This window comes from Ochotona princeps, chromosome 19, assembly GCF_030435755.1.
Source record: "Ochotona princeps isolate mOchPri1 chromosome 19, mOchPri1.hap1, whole genome shotgun sequence".
Classification (NCBI taxonomy): Eukaryota; Metazoa; Chordata; class Mammalia; order Lagomorpha; family Ochotonidae; genus Ochotona; species Ochotona princeps.
The window spans coordinates 32154967-32177001 of NC_080850.1; the positions used below are offsets into that span (position 1 = coordinate 32154967).

A 22035-nucleotide genomic window follows, 5' to 3' on the forward strand; every position below is an offset into this window, starting at 1 on the left:
TGGAACAGATCTGAGAATATTAATAACCGACCACGAGATGTGCAGTGTACTTAACATGAAACTATAGAATTGCAACATTATTGTTACCAACTGAATACTAGAGTACAGATTTAAATGCTTTAAAAATGAGTATTACATGTGTAAACAGTAAGAAAAAATTGACTAACTCAAGAAAGGCCAAAGTCAATTATTCAATTAAAAGTCTGACTTAGCTGTTTAACAGCTCATCTTCCTAAATTAGTTCCTAATTAAGCATTAGAAAGATACCAAACTTCCTTTGGCTTCCTTTTCCCAAACCCTGATCTCAGTACGTATTTTAGATTTGCATTCTTACTCAGCCCTTGTAGGCTATGACAGTTACATTTCCTCCTAGAACTGTTATCTCATCTGGAATTTGAATTTGTGAGTAATAAATCGCAGAACTCGAAACACCCTATAGCACAGTACATTACATTAAATACACTAAATAGTCAGAAACAGGACCCTGTCGATTTAGACAATTAGTGATTATTCCAACACTCAAACCATGACAAGGAGTTTAGGCTAACTATTAAATTCCAACAAGCTGGTATGCAAACTATTTCTGGCATTTTCTAACTATTTTGCCAGGACCACAAACAACCTCAGGAGTCATCTAAGAAAGCATTTGTCTTTAAGCACTTACATTGTCCTCTGTTTTGAAAATGCTTTTGAAATCAACCAGCTTTAGCATTCCCTCCACATTTCTACAACCTGGATTACCACCACTTCAGAAAGGTTACTAAAGACACTCACAATCACAAAAATATGATAGGTGTCAGAATTACAATTCAACAACTGATTTTTCTATGCACTGCTTTTGCTCAATTGGAAAATTTTCAATTTTTCCAAGGGCTGCATTAGGCTGAACATTCAAAAACAGGTCCCTATGAATTCAGACAACTGATACTTCTAGGACTCAACACAAGCTGCTATGGCTCACTGTTACGCTTACATGGCTGTTGCACATTTTCCATGAGGCACTTGAGGAACGTCTGGCCCTCACCACAATGTGTACCTTACGGACTTCTACTAGCTAAGTATGGGGAATGTACTTCAACCTACAATGAAAATTAAAACTAACTACCATCATTTACCCTACTAGAATGCTTTATTTTATCTCTAGAAAATGAACACTATCACAGGGTATCACTGTTCTGTAATAATCAATCAAAAGTATTCTACTCAAGACAGAATGGTGAGAAGAAATCTAGATTACTATTCAAAGTAAGCTGCTAGCCAAAGTAGAGGTTTAATTATAGAATTAAAATCGCTAGGTCTACTTTAACCTTAATGATTTCCCAACTTTCCTATTTGGCTTATGACTCAAGCAGATTCAGAGCACCAATTAGAAAACATGAAGAGGGTCCGACGCAGTAACCTAGTGGCTAAAGTCCTCACCTTGCATGCGCTGGGATCCCATATGGATGCCGGTTCTCATCCTGGCTGCTCCACTACTCCCTTTCAGCTCCCTGCCTGTGGCCTGGGAAAGCAGAGGAACAGTCCAAAGCCTGGGATCCTGCACCCATATGGGAGATCCGGAAGAAGCTCCTGGATCCTGACTTCAGGTCAGCTCAGTTTTGGCTGTTGCAGTCACTTGGGGAGTGAACCAGCAGACAAAAGATCTCTGTCTCTCCTTCTCTCTGTGTATCTACCAGGAGGCCATGTGTGCCTTCTACCCTAATCTCCCTCCTCCCCCACATCTAGGAAGGGAAAAAGAATTTGGGAACAATGGTCTCACCCACTTTCCTCTAACTCTTGACCCTAATCAACCATGTAAAAAAAAAACAAAAAACAAAACAAAAAAACACAATGACCATAATTTGGCCAGACTGCCATACTTATAGAATTACCATTCTATTAAACAATTTCTTCTCATGATAAGTCAGCCCAAATGGGGATGGAGGGAGGTTTACAATTCATGTAATAGACTAAGCCAACATAATAAATGATGAAAACACACTGAGCCCAAGCTAAGTAAATTCTCAGACAGTACACCTAATCTAGTGACACTGTCATTTATAATAGTAAGAAAGAGAATTAGAAAGCCAGAATTTCTTATGTAAAAAATCAGCCTGATCACATCTTAGGACTTGAAATATGGGCAGCATACTACTATTCACCTAATGCCCACCATGGAGGGCCTCCTGACACTGTATCTACTGACACTGTATCAAATACTACACGCGCATCATTGTCTTTAATTCTCTCAACCCTGTATACAAACACACATATAACCAAATCACTGAGCAGTAGCCACAGTTGAGGCTTCATATTTTAGATATTTACTCCCCCAGAACAAAAAATCCCTTTAGCAGTCACAGTGGGTTATTTACCCAAATCTACTGCCCACTCCCACCCCATACCTGATGAACCCTGCCAGCAGAAATCTTGCTGGGTATCCTTGGCCTCGGAAGCCTGCCTTAGCCCAGGAGTAGAAGGCAGATCATGATTATTTTCTATCATGGTAACTCCTCTTCCTGCCAATGATACAGAAATTACACGACACAGACATGGGACAGTCTGTTGGAAATTTCTAGACTGTTTGTTTATGAAGAGACATATGGAAGAAACAGTCCTTTACTTCCTCATCAGACATACTGACATGTGTAAATGAGTTTTTGCAGTCCCCAGTGCCAGTCAACGAAAAGATGGCAGTGCTGAAAAAATGTCAAGAACCTGGATCCGTGATACTGTACAGCCCTTAAATTTGACAATGTTGAAGTCACTTAACCTAACCTGGGGCATGCAGTTATTAGTGAAAAAATAAAGCTGGATTTTCTGTGAACTAAAATGGAAAGATACAGATATCGTCTAACAACAACAATCCAGGTTTTAAGGCTTGATTTAAAACAAGGATAAAAGCATAGGCATACTGGTACAGTTAGAGTTAAAACCATCACTTGTGGGGCCAGCGTGGTGGTGTGGCACACTAATTATCCACCTGCAAGGATGGCATCTCACGTAAGCACCAGTTCATGTCCTAGATGCTCCACTTTCGATCCAGCTCCCTGGTTTGGGAAAGCAGCAAAGGGTGGTTCAAGTGTTTGGGCCCCTCCCTGCACCCACACAGACAGCTCCTGGCTCCTGATTTTCAATCTTTGGATCGGTTCTTCCCTGGTCATTGCAGACAAGATATATATATATGCATGTATGTATGTATGTCTCTGCAAATCTACCTTTCAAATAAAATACTCTTTTTTAAAAAGTCAGCACCTAGGATGCCCACCTCCTAAATCAAAGTAGTTTCAGCCTCAGCTACTCCACACTTCCTATCCAGCTTCTAAGTGATGCTCCTGGCAAATAACGGATAGTGACCGCCTACTTAGGTTCTTGCCACCCATAAGGAAGAAAAAATGGGATATATGAGTCCTGGATTAGGCCTGGCCCAGGCCTGCTTGTTGTGGGCAGCTGGGGAATGAATAAAGGAATGGAAGATCTCTTTTCCCTGTCACTCTTTCAAATAAATCTTTTGTGCAACAAGAATTAACAGCACATATTTCATCAGGACTGAGGAAGTTGCAAGCAGCTGGAGGGCAATGAAAGCACTCCCTTTGCATACTCAACACCTGAGACACACGAGAGGCTGGGCACAGGAAGGGCGCCAAAGTCCCTCAACAGCAAAACATGAAAGGGTATCAGAGCTTGGAAAAGTAAGTACACTAGAGCTACGTGTCACATAACACAAACTACTAGTAATGATTAATATGACCCATAAAAAGTGAGAAAACATGGAGCTAGCAGAGTAAAAGGATAGATCACTGATATGGTAGATTGAGAGATAAATTTCCAATGTATTTTAACCAGCCTCAGTTAAAAAAAAAAAAAAAAAAAAATCACCACTAACTCAGGTGAATCCCTGAATGCACATACCAAAGGCCTGAACACTTTCCAGATACCGTCTTTATCACAAATTGTAAAGCTATTTAACATTCTCATGAGAATTAAAACAGGAACATAAAGTGAAGACAGCTTAATCATAGCTTTATTAACAGTATAACACTGGGATGGTGCTGGGGTCCATTCAGTAGGTGTGGATGACCTGAAGGTGTGAAGAGAACAGCTTCCCTGTTTGGCAGGGCCCGGAGGATGTCTCTCTGATCACCTTGATGCGATTTCACCCCGTTTGCATGGACATTCAAGCACCCCGCTAAAAATTCTGTAATCTATTGAGGCATTGTTGTTTGCCCCTGTGAGATAGTTTTTGCAACCGATGTGAGCTTGAGAGTTAATGTCACTGATAATGTCTTGGTGAGTGGGCCTTGACAGTTTACACACAGGAGCCCAATTAAACCCATGCCGTTTCTGGACAACTTATTGTGAGCCTACCCACTGCCCTGAAATCTGGCCCAGACATGTAGCACACCTTCTGGGAAAGAGCTTGATAAACTTCCTACATACTAATGCAAGTGATCGGAGTAAGAGCTGAAACTGCTATGGCAACAAATATAGTTACTGTTATCTCAAAGACTAGCCTGTCTTTGCAATTTCTTTGGAGCACAGAAAATGTAACTGTTTTAGCTGCTTTCATAATTTTTAGCTAGAGGAATTAAGGATGCTTTTGTTAAAGAAATATGCTTTTAATTATTGTTTCATTGTTTATGGGGTTATAGAGTCTATAGTTGTAGGCGGACTTAACATTTGAAATTTTGGTCTTAGATTTTTAAGTTGCTTCCCTTGAAACCTATTTTTCCCATTGAATAATAGGTAAATTGTAGAAACAGAAATGTGGTAGGAATGTATTACTGATTAGCAGGTAATCGCATGTGCCTTGGCCTTAGAGTCCTGGCTGTCACTCCAAGGATACTACTGAAGAATGAATAATGGCTTGCTTTGAAGAATACGAATACAGTATGTTGCAGAATTATCTTTAGGGGCACCTCCTTAGCCCTGAAGTGCAGACAGAATGACCAAATGCCTGCACATGCCCCATCATTCTTGAAGTAAAACTAAAATAATTAGTTCTTTGTATAGAAGCTTGTGAGGTGTCTGAGTAAATAAAAAAGGACAGCATCTTGAGCTGTTGCAAGAGTGCACGAAGTGACAGTGTCCATGTCTTTTCTTTATTGCCGACTCTATGCACCCTTCATAAGCTCCGAACTCAGCTGGATCTGAACTCCGGCAGGATGCTACTTTTTAAGCTTGTATGTTTTGGCCCGGCAGCGTGGCCTAGTGGCTAAAGTCCTCGCCTTGAACACTCGGGGTCCCATATGGGCGTCGATTCTAATCCAAGCAGCTCCACTTCCCATCTAGCTCCCTGCTTCTGGTCTGGGAAAGCAGTTGAGGACGGCCCAAAGACTTGAGACCCTGCACCCACGCGGGAGAACTGGAAGAAGATCCTGCATGCTAGCTTCGGATCGGCATAGCAGCGACCGTTGCGGCTCACTTGGGGAGTGAATCATCGGGAGGCAGATCTTCCTCTCTGTCTCTCCTCCTCTCTATATATCTGACTTTCCAATAAAAAAAAAATTTGTATGTTTTAATGTAACTACATTAGCAGGGCTTTTCCCACTAGGAAATAAAACCAACAACTTAAAATACATTCTGAAATCACGTTATGATGGATTGTACCTGCTGTCTTTTGGCTGCCATAATGTTCAGCTTATCCACTTCTGGTTTCAATGCTTTGTACTGTATTCCTAAGTCTTGTTCATTTCCAGCATTCCGTACTTTCAAGATACCATCTTCCACCTATAAAACACAACCCCCCCAAAAAAAATTCTGAATAAATCATGTCTAAAGATGCGTTAAATAGATAGTTCAATAGGTTATAGGATAACCCTCCTTCAACATTCCATATGGGTTCCAGCTTGAGTACCAACTGCTCTACTTCCTAACTAGCCCCCTGCTTATGGCCTGGAAAACAACAGAGGATGGTCCAACAGAGCCTTGGGAACCTACACCCAACATGGGAAACCCAGAAGTTCCTGACTGCTAGCTTTGGTCAGCTCAGCTCTGGCCACTGCAGAGTGAAGCAATGGATGGAAGATGTTCTCTCTATAAATCAGCCTTTCAAATAAAAATAAGTTAATCCTTAAAAAATACTTGTTCGGGCCCAGTGGCGTGGCCTAGCGGCTAAAGTCCTCTCCTTGAACACCCTGGGATCCCATATGGGTGCCGGTTCTAATCCTGGCAGCTCCACTTCCCATCCAGCTCCCTGCTTGTGGCCTGGGAAAGCAGTTGAGGACAGCCCAAAGCCTTGGGACCCTGCACCCACGTGGGAGACCCGGAAGAGGTTCCAGGTTCCTGGCATCGGATTGGCGTGCACCGGCCCGTTGCGGCTCACTTGGGGAGTGAATCATCGCACGGAGGATCTTCTTCTCTGTCTCTCCTCCTCTGTGTATATCTGGCTGTAATAAAATGAATAAATCTTTAAAAAAAAAAAAAAAACTTGTTCGTTTTAGCATCTACTCAGAAAACAACCCAAATGTAAATTGTAATTTTGTATAGATTTGAAACAAGAATAGCTATCAGATAGGAGCTTTATTCAAGGGGAAAGGGGGTACAGTGCAGTGGCTTAGTGGCCTAAGTCCTCGCCTTGCATGCACCAACATAACATATGGGTGCAAATTCATGTCCCAGAAGCTCCAATTTCCATCCAGCTCCCTGCTTGTGGCCTGGGAAAACAGCTGAGGACAGCCCAAAGTCTTGGGACCCTGCAACCATGTGTGAACCCCAAAAGTTCCTGGCTCCTGGTTCGTATCAGTTCAGCTCTGGGCCACTGTGGCACTTACTTGGGGAGCAAACGAGCAAAGAGAAGATTCTTTCTCTCTGTATAAATCCAACTTTCCAATAAAAATAAATTTTAACCAAAAAAGGGGGAGGGGATATTATTATGTTGTCTTCTCTAAAGTAGACAGCTCCATGTATTCTTAGTTTCTCAGTGTTAGAACTGTATGAATTATCTCCTGTAAGTATTCAGAAGAATACATTTACTACAGATTCTTCCTTAGCACTAATATTTTGAGCAGGGCCAGTACTTTGAGCATTTGGAACAAAGGCGTGCAGTGGAAATGTAACAAAAACATCCCCAATCCATTTTAGATAAACCAAATTCAAAACCCAACTAAATCCTACAGAATGTTGCTGAACTAAGTTTGGCTAGCAGCAGCCTCACTGTGACAGAACAAATTACAGACACAGGCCTGTACTCACAACTTTGAGCTGAACAAGTAATTTGTAGACATCTGCCATGTCAGCCAAAATCAGCAGCCGGGTAACGGCAGAGAGCAAAGCTCGAGCTGCTCGAACCATGTTGCCTCGCTTCACAGAGGAGCAGGGGTCATCTGCAAACTCTCCGGCAGCAGTCTTCATCAGGTCACCTGTTTCACAGTATGAAAAATCATCTCAGCAGGAACACATCTGAGTTACAGGAAATAACTGAGTTACACTGGTAATAATACTAGTTCAAACTTGATATATTTCAATGAAAGATTTAAGTGTTTTCATTTTTTAAATTTGCATTTGTTTTCTATCCGGCATTTTAAAAACTACCCTCATTTAGTGCTGGTGAAAGCAAAATAATTGGAGGAAACTGGCACTACACATCAAGAGGCTTAAAAATATTTCTTCCCATTAATCTAGTAATACTTCTTCCCAAAAAGGAATAAAGTATGTATTCTATTAAAGTGGGGGGAGGAGGAGTAATCAAGCAGCAGAGAAAAATGGGATGTAACACAACTACCCTCACATCCTCAGAATGATTCAGAAATACGGTAACAACACACACTAACCAACCATCCCAGGTACTGTGACAGCTCTAACAAATTCACCATGAAGTTTTGCCATTGACTTGTTCAACTGCCTCAGAGTAAAACACTGCAAACAGCTCAAATAGTCAACAACAAGCATTTTTATTATGTAGACAATGGTGCAGCCTAAAACTGATTATTACATATTTACATGGAAAACAAAATGTTACGGCTTAAGACCAAATCTGAAGGAGAAAAAAAGGTAAAATTACAAATAAATGAACATAATCAGTATTTTTAAAAATTTACTCATTTATTATTTGAAAATTATATAGTTACAGAGAGAGAGAGAGAGAGAGAGAGAGAGAGAGAGGGAAGCAGAGAGATGTGTTCCACCTGCTGTTTGACTCCCCAGATGGCCACAACAACCAGTGATAGGCCAATCCAAAGCCAGGCGCTTCTTCTGGGTCTCCCACAGGCGGAGGGCCTCAAGCACTAAAGCCATCCTTTGTTGCTCTCTCAGACACATTTGCAAGGAGCAGGATCAGAAGTGCAACAGCAGCATGTGAGATTTAGTGGCCTTATTCTCTACATCAACGTGCCAGCCCCCTATAGTCAATATTTTTTTTTAAAACACAGAAAACGGCGCTTGTGCTGTAGTATGCTAATTAAAGCCACTGTGTGTAGCACCAACATCCCATATGGGCACCAATTCAGGTTCCACGTGCTCCGCTTCTGATCCGGCTCCCTGCCAATGTACCTAGGAAAGTTACTTGGTGTGCCTATACCACCCATGTGGGAAACCTGGAAGAAACTCCAGGCTCATGATTTCAGCCCCAACCAGAAAGCCCTGGCTGTTGGCAGCTATTTGGGAAGGATTCCTCTTTCTGTAACTCTGCCTTTCAAGTAAATGAATAAATCTTAACACAGAGATTGGAGTTTAAAATAAACAGTGGCTATTCATTAGTTTACATTCTCTTTACTCTTAGCTCAAAAAAAAAATCTACAATGAACAGGAACAATATTTACAATAAAAATTCAACATAGATCTCACTATAGTTATGAAAATCCAGCTCATACAACCTGAATTAACAACTTATAGTATTTTGTGGGGATCAACATTATAGCACAGCAAGTTAATCCACTAGCTGCAATGTATCCCATATGAGCACTGGTTCGAGTCCATGGCTGGGAAAGCAAAGGAGATGGCCGAAGTAAGTATTCAGACCCTTGTCATCCATGTGAGAAACCAATGTTCTGCTTTTATATAAAACAAAAATAATAATAATAAAAAAAAATCAAAGCACTAAGAACCAGTTGAAAGACATAGAAGGCCAAAAAGCTACACAGAAAGCATGGTATTCCAAAAAGGACCCACGCCTCCAAGAATGGTAAAGTTATGGGAAGTGTGACTTCAAGCACAAGAAACAGAAGCATAATAATGTCCAACATCTGGGGAGAACCCAAGTATCTATGTAACTGTGTCACATAAACACAATGTAATTACTGAAGTTAAATAATAAATAATTAAAAAAAAAAAAAAAAATAATGTCCAACATCATTAAATGTCTTCTCTGTGGCACTACATATACCTTAATTCTGTCAGCCACTTACACGGTAAGGAGACATTAGCACCCACTCATTTTTTAAAGATGGTGAAAAGACAGAGATCTTCCATCCACTGAATGCCTCCAACAGCTAGGTAGGTAGGTCTAGGTCAAGCCTATCTCAAGAGCTCCACCCAGTCTCCCCATGTGTGACAAAGCCTCAACCATTCGGGCCATCCCCCTCTGCTTTACAATAGTAGGGAGCTGGATCCAAAGCAGGACAGACAAGACTCCAACCAGCATGCCAATGTGCTAATCCACTGTGCAGTGACACTTATCCCAGCCTTATTTACAACTTAAACTACTAAAGCTTACGTGGGTTAACTAACTTATTCCCTACTACCTAACTAGTAGATGGTCAAACTAGGATTTGTATGGTCTTAAGGCCACTTACCAAGATGAGGTAAACATAAAACACAAACTTAGAGCCTGAATTCTCTACTGTAACTGAAAAGTCAAGGATGTGTAAAATGAAACTGAAAATAGAAAAGCCATGCACAAACAGTTCCATAAATAATTCCTAAGCCAGAAGGAAGTCAAGCTCATAGATAAATAGGACTAAACTAACTGAAGTACAAATAACAAACCTGATTGGAGAGAGAAATGAGAAAGCTCCTGAGAGTCCAGGGATTAGTAGTAGTAAATAATAAAGGTGGGCCCCAAAGTTCAGGCAGTATTTGACTATGAAGAGTGAGGGAGAAGAAAGCATTGAGGATGACTTTTAACTTTCAACCCAGTGTTGTCTGAGAGGGAGAAAAGGGCCAGAGCATCACCAGAGCAAGTGAGCTGAAACAGACTGTGGGATGTTTAAAAAAAAACTGGAAACTTTCAGACTGGATTTAAGTGTGAGAAGCAGAAATTTGTGACATGAGAAATAAAGAGAACTGTAAGTTTTCACACTGTCAAAAACACAAAGAATTTTCTAAGAGAAAAATGCTCCAAACAAATCAAACGCAGACATATAAATTAGTGAACAAGAACTGAAAATAAAGATGCCAAGAACACTTCATGAGAAAATCATTTCAACAAGTATGATATGCAAAAAAAGTAAGTGAATTTCCTCTCTAATTCCTTCATATATTTAGAAAATAAATCAAAACCTTAACATAAGCTTAAGTTACAGAACACTAACAGAAAAACGCTAGTGTAACCCTTGTAATCTTTGAGTAGCCAACAGTTTCTTAGCTATGACACCAAAAGCATAAAAAACAGAAGAATATCAATCAACAAAATGCATACTTCTGCATCACAGAACACTATTAAGAAATTTAAGAAAAATTAAGTGGAATACTACTTCTGCAAAGGACATATTGATCAAGATCTAGTCTCCAGAATATGCAAAGAATTCTTACCAGTCAATAGCAAAAAGACTATAATCCAATTTCAAACAGGCAAAAATCTGAAGACATCTTTTCAAAACAAATGGTCAATAATGAAAAGGATGCTCGATTTCATTTACACTAGAGAACCACAAATCAGGAACAAAATAAGACATCGTTTCAAATCTACTAGGACAGTAATAACCAAAAAGGGAGGTGGTGCAGCACATTAAGCAGCACCTTGGGACACCTGCAACCTGTATCCAGGGATTATTTAAATCCCTGCTCTTTCACATCCAATACAGCTTCCTGCTGATGCATTCTGGGAGACAGCAAAAATGGCTCAAGTGCTTGGGTCCCTGCCACCCAAGTGGAAGATCAGATGGAGTTACAGGTTTGGAATGAATCAAGGAATGCAATCAAGCAATTTCAAACTCTTACTGTATTTCTCTCTCTCTCTCTCTCTCTGGTTCCTCCCCCCTTTCAAAAAGATGAAAATAAACAAAAACTAAACTCAAAAAAAATTTTTTGACGAAGTGCAAAGCATCAAAGTCTGACACTGTAGTGTAAAATAGCTTCTCTAGAGAACAGCTGGCAGTTCCTGAAAACTGAATGTACCAGTAATTCCACTCTTAGGTGCACACCTAAAAACGTGTACATGAATGTTCACAGCACGCGTTATTCGCAACAAACAGAACAATTATTGAACAAATATGTGCTATATCCATACAAGGAAATACTAGCTATAGATGAACTGAACAAACTGTTAGAACACTGGTGTTACGTCAAATGAAATACACTAGACACAAAAAGTCCCAAGCTGTACTACTTCATTTACAGCAGACAACAAGAGCAAGACAATGAGATACAAAGTAGCAGAGGGAGGAGAGGTCTTCATTTTGTTTTGTGAGTATTCATCTATTCAATAGTGCCTTCTGAGAACATGCCAGGCTGGAGCAATAGCCTAGTGGCTAAATCCTCACCTTACATGCCCTGGGATTCCATATGGGCACTGCTTCACTTCCTGGATGCTTCACTTCCCTTCCAGCTCCCTGCTTGTGGAGGGGATGGCAGTAGAGGATGGCTTGAGGGTCTCGAGACCCTGCGCCCATATGGGGAACCAGGAAGAAGCTCCTGGCTCCTGCTTCAGATCAGCTCAGCATCCAGCTCTTGTGGAGTGAAATAAAGCTAGGAATCTGACTAGGAGTGAGCCAGTGGACTGAGGATCTTCTCTCTGTGTCTCCTTCTCTGTAAATCTGACTTTCCAATAAAAATAACTCTTAAGAAAAAAAAAACACACATGCCCCTTGTGATAGTGGCATGCTGTATCGGAGTACTAGATCAAGTTTTAGTACTCCACTTCCAATCCAGCTTTCCTCTGTTGTGCTTGGGAAGGCAGCACAAGAGGACCTAAATATTCCAGTCCCTATCATCCATGTTTGAGAAATGAGGATGGAGTTCCTGGTACCTGGCACTGGCCTGGCTCAGACAGGGCTGCTTCAGCCTTTTTAGAAATGAGCCAAAAGAAGAAATTAAATCTCAGTATCTCTTTCTCTACTCCCCACTATCCCTTCTTTTGCCCCCTTATTTGTCAACTAAATCCTCAAAAATTAAAAAGACAGCGCCTTACAAAGTCTTGAAAATTCAATCACAAAAACGGCATGGCTATCTGGAGAAAAGAACATTCCAGACAGAGGACACATTCAAACTTGTCTGTCTCTAGTGCAGACCTAACCAACCATGTAGCTGCATGAGGAGTATGAGGGAAAGCAGTTTTTTGGGAGATGCAGACATCAGATTTCAAGGGTAACAGAACAAATTACAAATAATACTGCTCTTTGAAGAAGTTGGCCTACTGCCAGAAGAACAGTCAAGGGCCTGCTAAAGGAAATTTGTTTTTATTTATTTGTACTTCATGAGTAACAGTGTAATGAGGGAAACAGATCATGAACTTGATAGCCATGTAGATAACAGAAATTTCACCACTTGTAAATCCTGTGTTACATAACTGTAAAACAGACAATACTGGTGGTTCTCAGAGTAGTGCAGTACCACCCAAAAAAAAAAAAAAAAACTAATCTAAAATCAAGCTATGGAACAAATGATAACTGCTCTGGCACTTAATTCTTTCTACCAAAGTATTAAAAACTTCTTTATTGTCAATTATAAATGAACAGGGATATGACAACAACATTATTTATTGAATAACTTGCAGCACTGGAAACAATTCAAAGACTTTTATTTCTTTTGAAAAAACACTAAAAATAACTTATTTACTTGAAAGAGAGAAAAGAGGAAAAGACCCCATCTACTCTCTGGATCACTCCTCAAATAACTGCATCAGACAAATCTGGGCACACTGGAGCCAGAAGCCTGGAGCTCCATCAGGATCTCCCACGTTGGTGGTGCACCCAAGCACCTGGGCCATCCTCCAATGCCTCCCCACGTACAGTAGCTACAACGGAGACTGTAAGTGGAGTAGCCAGCCTAGAACAAGCATTTTGATGTGAGATGCTGTTACCACAATCAGTAGCCTAATCCACTGTACCATAACACTATCTCTTCCAAACTAGTCTGGGAAACACCTGTATTCTCAAAGTATACAGGAGTCATCTTTTATATCCTTTGGTGAATTCTTATTCCTTGCTAACTTTAGATTAGTTTTCAACATCTATACTTTGTACTCTCGGTGTCATTAAATACCTCCAAGAGCTCCATGAATGGGACATCCCTTTCTGTTACAACCACATTCCTCATTTAAGTACAGCACTTTACTTCACTAAGTTTCTCTGATTAAAGGATTGTAGAGGGTCTAAAGACAGCAGATGACCACTACAGTCAATACTTTCAAGCTCCACTATATTCTACTCACATTTCCAACCCATGCTTGTTACTTAACATTTCTTTTACCCATTCACATTTGTTGACTAATATGCATTTTGAAAAACATGCATTTGTGGTGGCCAGCATTGTGGTGTGGCGGGTAAAGCCTGACACAAGCAATACAGGCATCCCATTAGAACACCAGTTCAAGTCCCAGATGCTATACTTCCAATCCAGCTCTCTAATTTATCGGGAAAGCAAAGAAAACAGGCCAAGTGCTGAGACACATGCACCACATGGGAAACACAGAAGAAGGTCCTGGCTTCAAATCGGTCTGGCTCTAGCTGTTACATCCATCTGCAGAATGACCCAGTGAATAAAAGATCTCTGTCTCTCTCCTCTCCCTCAATAACTATGCCTTTCAAAAATAAATCTTAAAAAAAAATTATCTTACTAGTAAGGCAAGCACTGCAGGAAAGTGACTGAAACCACTGCTTGGGATAGCTCCATCCAATTACAGTCCTGGCTACTAACTTTCCGATTTCACCTTCCTGGGAGGCAACAGAGGATGGCTCTGAGTCCCTACAACCCGTGTTAGAGTTCCAGACTGACAGTTGCAGGCAACAGGGGATCAAAACAGCTAACAGGTGATTCCCCACACCACTCTCTGTGTTTTGATCTCTTTCAAATTAATAAACATTTTTTAAATTATTTGTGTAAAATGGTTCATCACTATGAGAAAAGAGCTGAGCAGTGAACAATCAAAAACAGACTCTAAAAGAAGTGACACAGTCAATAAGCGTAGGTTATTTATTCAGCAATTCACATACTTCATAGTTGGCAGCAGTCTGTACTTTCTATACACAATTACTCACAGTTAATAAACACTCCATGGTAATTAAAATCTGAACCATATTATTGAAGGACTGGTACTATTGCAACTGTGATATCTGAAATTTGTGCATAAGGGAGTCAAGCAAAGTGAAGACTCCCTATTCCACCCCCCCCCCCCCCGTTGCTGTAGAGACAAAAGCAAATGCTCCAGGATACATTATGTACTTTGCAGAGCTTTTAACAGTGCCTGGCACTCCCTTTCTCTTATCACTACAGGAATTAATTGCACACAGATTATGGGTAAGGATGAGGCAAAAAGATACTGAAAAAGATTTTGCATCATACACAGGCATACAAACAATCTGGACCATAAAATATGGTGAGACATGAGAGGAGTAGAAGGCAGCTCTTGGACCTTTAAACGAGAGGAAGATAGACTTCCGGGCATGCTGAAGGCTCAGCAATGCTAAGGCATCCCAGTTTTCTCAGACGGCGGAGGCAAGGCTCTCTTCTAAAAAATTAGCAGTTGGAAGAGAGGATCTAGGGAAGAGACTCCGAAGCAGCTGTCACAAAAATAAAGCACGTAGCTAACTTCAGGTAAATGACAGAAATACAGGACCAGGACACACCAATCAGAAGTAATTTAAAGTAGACACATAAACCAACAGTCTATCTAAATGCATCCACATTTTTAAATTTTTAATTTGAAAAGCAGATTCGCAAGCAGGAGGTAAGGGAGCACAGAGCCACAGGGTGAGGACAGAGATCTTCAATCCACAGGTTTATTCCCCAAATGGTGACAACGCCCAGGATAGCGCCAGACTGAAGCCTGGAGCTACAAGTTTCTTTTGGGTCTCCCATATGTTAATAACCAAAAGGTTTGCATGTAATTTAAACAATCACCTAATCTCATTTCACTTATTCTCAAATTTTTCACCAATTTCATCTGCTCTTTTCTATGGAACATTTTTTTGGTTGGTTGGTTGGTTGGTATTCCTCTTAAGGATTTATTTAATTTTTTTGGAAAGGCAGAGCAGATTTATGGAAAGGAGAGAGAGAGAAAGTTCTTCCATCCACTGGTTCACTCGCCAAATGGCCAAACAGTCAAAACTGAGCAGACCCAAACCCAGGAGCGAGCAGCTTATTAAGGCGTCCGACATAGGTACAAGGGCCTGTAGACTACTGCCCAGGTCATAAACAAAAAACTGGATCAGAAATGGAGCAGCCAGGACACAAAGCAGCACCCATATGGGACACCTGCAATGGCAGGCCAATTAGCCTGCAGAAGCACAGTGCCAACCAACCCCAGGCTGCTCCACTTACAACCACAATGGAGAATACAAAGCAGTTTGAAGTCAAGCTAATCTTTTCCTTTTCTCAGGAACTGAACATCACCCAAACCTATCCCATTTACAGCTTCATATTCCGAAAGCTTCCGCTACACTACAACCAAAATAGCTTCCAAACACAATACAGGGGTAGAGTTGCAGATGCCAGGAAATCAAATCTGCAAACCCTTTACAGCCTCCCAAAGTTCTGCAGGAAGTTATGTCTTCTTTCCTAAAACAATTCTAAGTATCATTTTAATATGCTCCTGGATCAGAACCTTCCTACTTCTAATTGTAAGGCTCAGCAAAAAGCAAGAATCCTGTCAGCATAGATGTCTTCATTAATCGCATTCTTTTCATTTTCTCTTTAACCAGAAGATAAATAATAATATACATAAACTGAGACCAGAGATCACGTGTGTTCATTTCTTGGGGAATGGACAAGAGAACTACACCAACATATGCGAAAATATTGACAGAATTAAGCAGCATAGCCTCAAGCTGATTACTGTCTGCTGAAGGTACTTAATATTTTTTTAAGAATTTCTTAAAAATTAAACAGTTTTGAGTATCTTTAATTCATGTATGTAAATACATTAAACCAAGGTTTCAAAATTTCTTTTCAGGTATAAAAATTCAAGACTGGGCCCAGTGTCGTGGTGGCCTAGCAGCCAGAGTCCTTTCCTTGAACGCTCCGGGATCCCATATGGGCACCAGTTCTAATCCCAGTAGCCCCACTTCCCATCCAGCTCCCTGCCTGTGGCCTAGGAAAGCAGTCAAGGATGGCCCAGAGTCTGGGCTGTTTCCTAGCATGCTTCTTGCGTTTACCTGCAGAGTCTATGTCCTGTCAGAGGAGTTGCCCAGGCTCCTCCATCAGAACCTCCTCCAATGCCACATTTTGCGCATACCAGGGGGTCCATGAGCCAGCCCTACTCAGTGTACCTCCTGCCCGGGCAGGAACAGTGGCTTTTCCTGACTGGCCTTCAACCCAATCTGGTTCTTACTGTTGGATGTTTCAGCCTAGCCACCGCTTGTCCATACCCACATACAGCTTAATTCCTAATTTTTAATTAATTCTTAAGTTATCTGAAATCACCAAAATATGGGTAAGTCATGTGATAAAGTAAGGTGGTACCTGCAGTCTCAATGTCACTGCTTTCATCTTTTTGTTTAGTTGCTGCAGGGAAGGAGACTCCACTGTTACCAACTAAAGCTAGGCAATTCTTAAACAGAACATGTTATGAGAACACACTGTTTGCTTTCAACTGCCAAGTCCAACAGAGAAAAGATATTTTAAGTCATTCACCTGAATATGCTTTCGTGAACTAGCAAAAACAGCCCTGTGTTAAAACAACAGAAGCTTCCAGGTGAATAGTTAAATGTCATCAACTATCTCAAACATGTTGAAGTGACTGACTTCAGGATCAGTTTCATTGCACTGACAGAATTCCAACTCGTTCCCTCAAGTCTCTTCATGTAAAACCTGCCTGCTTCTCAGACATCTCATACTTGCTAGCAAAAACATCTTTCAGTCTTTTTTTATATATATATATTTTTATTAATTATTTTGCATTATGTGACAGTTTCATAGGCTCTGGGAATCCCCCCACCCCTCCCCCCTGGTGGATTCCTCCACCTTGATGCAGCATTACAGTTCAAATTCAATCAAGATTCTTTCCTTGCAAACATATACCAAGCATGGAGTCCAGCTACTTCTTGTCCAGATGGGTTGAACAGTTTCTTGGGGAGACCATTTCTGGTCCAAAGTTAGAGCTGGTAGAATATCATCACAGTCAATTAAGAGTCCCAATATAACATCAACAGCAATTTGCAATATTATGGAATTGACATGGTTTTGAGTAACCAGTATGTTTAAAAAAAAAAAAAAAAAGCAAGTCCTAACCACAACCTATGATTAGCTCATTGACATCTCAATTTTAGTTTATATACAGGACTGGACCGGCTGCTATATACCTTAAAACGGCTATAAGGTACCATTCAGCTGTCTCGTGTCTATTTCATTTTAGTATTTAGCCATTTGTTGTGTTGAAGTATAATTTTGTTGATCTTGGCAGATTTGGGGATAATCTAGACTGGCTTGTAACTCTAACAAGATCAGTCTTTTTTTTTTTTAATGTATTCACTCAAAAGGCAGAGTTAGAGACAATATCCATCCTCTGACTCACTACCCCCATTGGCCTCTAATGACCGGCCTGGGGCCAGACCAAAAGCAGGAACTTTATTTGGGTCTCCCAACGTAGGTACAAGGTGCCCAAGCATTTGGGCCATTTTCTGTTGCTTTCCCAGCTCCCAGCAATGGCAGAGAGCTGAAACAGAAGTGGAGCAGTAAAGAACTCACACTGGTACCCAGATGGGATGAAAGCATTGCAGGAAGCTCCTTAACCCATTATGCTAAAGCTCTGACCCCAAGTGTCTATTCCTATCTCTAATTACCATACTCTATTAAACTTTGCAAAATGAGGAAAACTGGCTGTAACAATATTAAAAAGAGAAGTTGTTAGTTTGCTGGTGCAAAATAATGCCCCAAGTCCTATTATTATATAAAGAATAATTATTTAGCTGTTAAAAATTGTTACAGGAAACTATTCAATGATGCCTAAAGGTTCTGAGCGCACATTAAATTAAACAGTAAATGACACATCAAGCACAACACATCCACCCATATGAATAAATTCACCAAAAACAAACTGGAAAGCTTTAGACAAAAATGTTAACCACTGGTTTCACCTCTGACCTACAAAACTGTAAGTGAATTGTTACTGTTTTCACTACTAAAGCACATCCACCTCAGAAAATTAACTTTCTTTCAAAGTGTTCAAAATTCTTGTTACACAACAGCAAGATAAAGCAAAAAAGAACAAAGAACAAACATCACAGGCAAGTCTCTCATAAACTGCCTCACACTTAACAACTTAGCATCTTCTTAAAGCGTTTTTTTCTTAACAATGTAAAAAAATTTAGCTTAGAATCTGAATGCCTAAAATGTCCCTGACCTATGACTCCTACCATCTTAGTAATTCAGTTCTATTGATTAGAAATCTATTGTATAGGACCCGGCAGCGTGGCCTAGCGGCTAAAGTCCTCGCCTTGAAAGCCCTGGGATCCCATATGGGCGCCGGTTCTAATCCCGGCAGCTCCACTTCCCATCCAGCTCCCTGCTTGTGGCCTGGGAAAGCAGTCGAGGACAGCCCAATGCATTGGGACCCTGCACCCGCGTGGGAGACCCGGAAGAGGTTCCAGGTTCCCGTCATCGGATCGGCACGCACCGGCCCATTGTGGCTCACTTGGGGAGTGAATCATCGGACGGAAGATCTTCCTCTCTGTCTCTCCTCCTCTGTGTATATCTAGCTGTAATAAAAATGAATAATTCTTAAAAAAAAAAAAGAAATCTATTGTATAATAAATTCTCTTCAACATATCTGATAAAGAATCTCAGCTATTTTCCTGTCTTTATTACCATCCCACTAACTCTCACTATACATAACGACAGGACTAAGACCTCACAAAAATTATTTGTCAATGTCAAGATAATTAAACGTTAACACACATTTTTCATTCTGCCCAATTCCCTGCCCTTCTCAAAATTTCTAATTCACTTCTATGATGTGATAATAAAATAAGACGTTTTCCACACTTTTCAATGAAGATAAACTGAATACTGCTGCAAAGAATACCACATTTCATTATATAGCCTTTATACAGAGTCTGTGGGCATAGCACATTCTGACATGAAGAAGAACCTGAATAAAAAACTATTTCATCCTTTCTCCCATCAGGGAGGAATGGGGAGGGGCGGGGAACAGGCTCCCTAGAAAATGCACCACTCATCACAGATAAACTTAAAATCATTTCAAGAATCTCTAACAGATGCTTTAAGAGAACTTTAATGTACGAGATGCCATCTTCTTAATCCAATCTATATTTTGAAAGTCGATCCAAGAAATAGATTCAATGTAAAGTGAATTAAATATTGTAAGCCCATGTGAAGCACACAGCACCTGGAAAGGTAGTGCCAACAACCGTGTATTCTAACGCTGAGGACATGAAATGGAGCTTTGAAATTTCTACTTTTTCAGTTAACAGATGAATGAATTTTTCTATTTGAAATAGAGTACCAGACATATTCCTGCTCTCATTTTCCTTACTAATTCAAGTGTACCCGGCTGCTATTCAGAAACACTCCAAAGAGAGGCACTTACTTCCTGATTACACATTCAAATAAATGCATAATATGCATTTCAACTAGGGATCACTTCCTAAGACATTAACTAGTAGAAACCAAGGTACTGCAACATCATGGTTGAAGTCAAGCCAAACCCTAACATTTTATTTTTTCCTAAGATAACTCCCCTCAGTTACATTGTACAAACACATTAAGACAGAAATATCACCCATTATAACTTAAAAGTATTATTGTCCCAGTGTCATTATTTCTTTCAAGTTTAACAAAGCAGACTTAAAAAAAAAAAAAAAAAAGAGCAATTTCAAAATGACAGAAAACATCTGAATTGAATGACTTCTCTCTTCCTCCCTGGCTTCCAAGCTAGCTTGGAAGAATCCCCGAGACTGAATCCCCAAGAAGCAGCATATGCTCACACCGGGTGGGGATCCAGAAGCAGACAGCATCCTTGACACATCCCAAGTCAGAGAAAATACAGCAACCTCCACCCCAGAGGCTTGCAGCTGAAGTCAGACAGACAACTTCACAACATAAAACTCCCAGATGACAACCAGCTAATGATTTTTCAAAATTTATGTTTTGCTTTTTCTGCTCAAGTTAAATGAAGAGTAAAAAGAAAATGGATTAAATGGTGAGAGTGGAGGAATTCGAGTCAATATTGGACAATTTTAGACTTAATCACAGTTCTCAGAAACATATAAAGTGGAGAGCGAAAACGGCACCTCCAAGGACAGACCAAGCCACAAGCACTGACGTGAAAAGAAACAGCCACAAGAGAAGCAGAAACAGGATGAAAATTCCACCAAGACACCCAAAGGAAAAAATAGGAAGGAAGACAAGGGAAAAGTCAGAACTCAGAACAGAATGAGAGGAAAAAAAAAACTCTGAAATCTTATTAGATTTAATGAAGTTATTACACTAATCTGAAAACTTAACTAGCTTTATAATATTTTTCAAATGTTGAATGTTTCCCAGCTTCTGTTCTACAGGCAGCATCAGTAACACTTTTTGAAACTCAAACTCTACATTCCAAAGTTAGGAACACTTATTTGTCATTTTCTCTCCTGTGAAAAATTTCGGAACCCATATGTAAGGTCAGGCTCAGAGTTTCAACCTGATTAAAACCACACCAACCAGCCTAGACAAATTAGAAAGCACTCTCCTCTCACGCGCCCACAGAAAACTCTTGAAAGCTCTAAGCTGGCACACCACACCAGGACCTGAGGTGACCCAGACTCCACTCTGCCTGCCATCCAATTCTCAACTCCTATTTAAAACAGTCACTGACAGCTGCTGTGTCCAAATCACACCTGCCTTTTAACATCTATCTTCAAGGCTGCCCACAAGAGTGGTGGGTACATCATTCTGGAGCTGTCAACATCTGCACTGGACAGGAGACCAATTTCTACCTCCTTCACTCTAACTCTAGTCAGCTGCCAGGGGAAAAAAATCATACCTCAAGAGCCTGACAGCTCATGTTCAATATTCCTTTGTCAAGAGTGAAATACATCTTAATTTTCTTAAAACTGCTTCACCAAGATTCACAATGAACACACACATATATATGTGTATGTATTTTCATATACATAAAACATTCAAGCTGCACTAAGGAAGATGGCACCTACATTCTAAACAATATACAAATATGGAGTAAGTAATAAGAATGTCTCTAACATCAATGAAAAATCTCAGGAAGGGTCAGCATTGTGGCAATGTAGGTTAAGCCATCGTCTATGACGCTGGAATCCCATGTCCCTGATGAAACAACTGCGATGGCAGCAGAAAACACTTAGTACTTGGACCACTGCTAACCACATGGAACACCCCGATGGAGCCTCCTGGCTTTGGCCTCAGCGAGCCCCAGCAATTATGGACAATCAAAAAGTGACCAGTGGATGGAAGATATATGTGTGTGTGTGTCCTTTCTACCACTGTGCCTTTCAGATAAATATTTTTGGAAAGACCCATAAGGAAGGCTTCTGGTCTGAGTTGAGAAGCTGCTGGAGACACATGGAGACCTCAAATACTTCGGTTCCTACCACCCATATAAAAGTACTAGTCTTAGTCCAGGCCCCTGTCCTGGCCCCTGCAAGTATTTAAGGTGTAAAGCAACAACTATCTGTCCACGACTGCTCCTTTTCTATGTCTCTGCCTTTCAAATCAATTTTTAGTAAGAAACCCCAAAAGATGCCTCTTAAATAAAAAAAAAGTTTA

The 22035-nt window shown here is 40.5% G+C and overlaps 1 protein-coding gene across 1 annotated transcript in view; it reads right to left on the minus strand.

The window, feature by feature from the left end:
* The window catches only part of CTNNA1 (catenin alpha 1), a 153543-nt gene that overhangs the window by 90773 nt on the left and 40735 nt on the right, over positions 1-22035 (minus strand). The window contains exons 4-5 of the mRNA XM_004586458.2: positions 7174-7340; positions 5590-5709 (exon numbers count right to left, since the gene is read on the minus strand). Coding sequence (XP_004586515.1) covers positions 5590-5709; positions 7174-7340 — 287 coding nt within the window. The remainder of the gene's footprint in view (positions 1-5589; positions 5710-7173; positions 7341-22035) is intronic.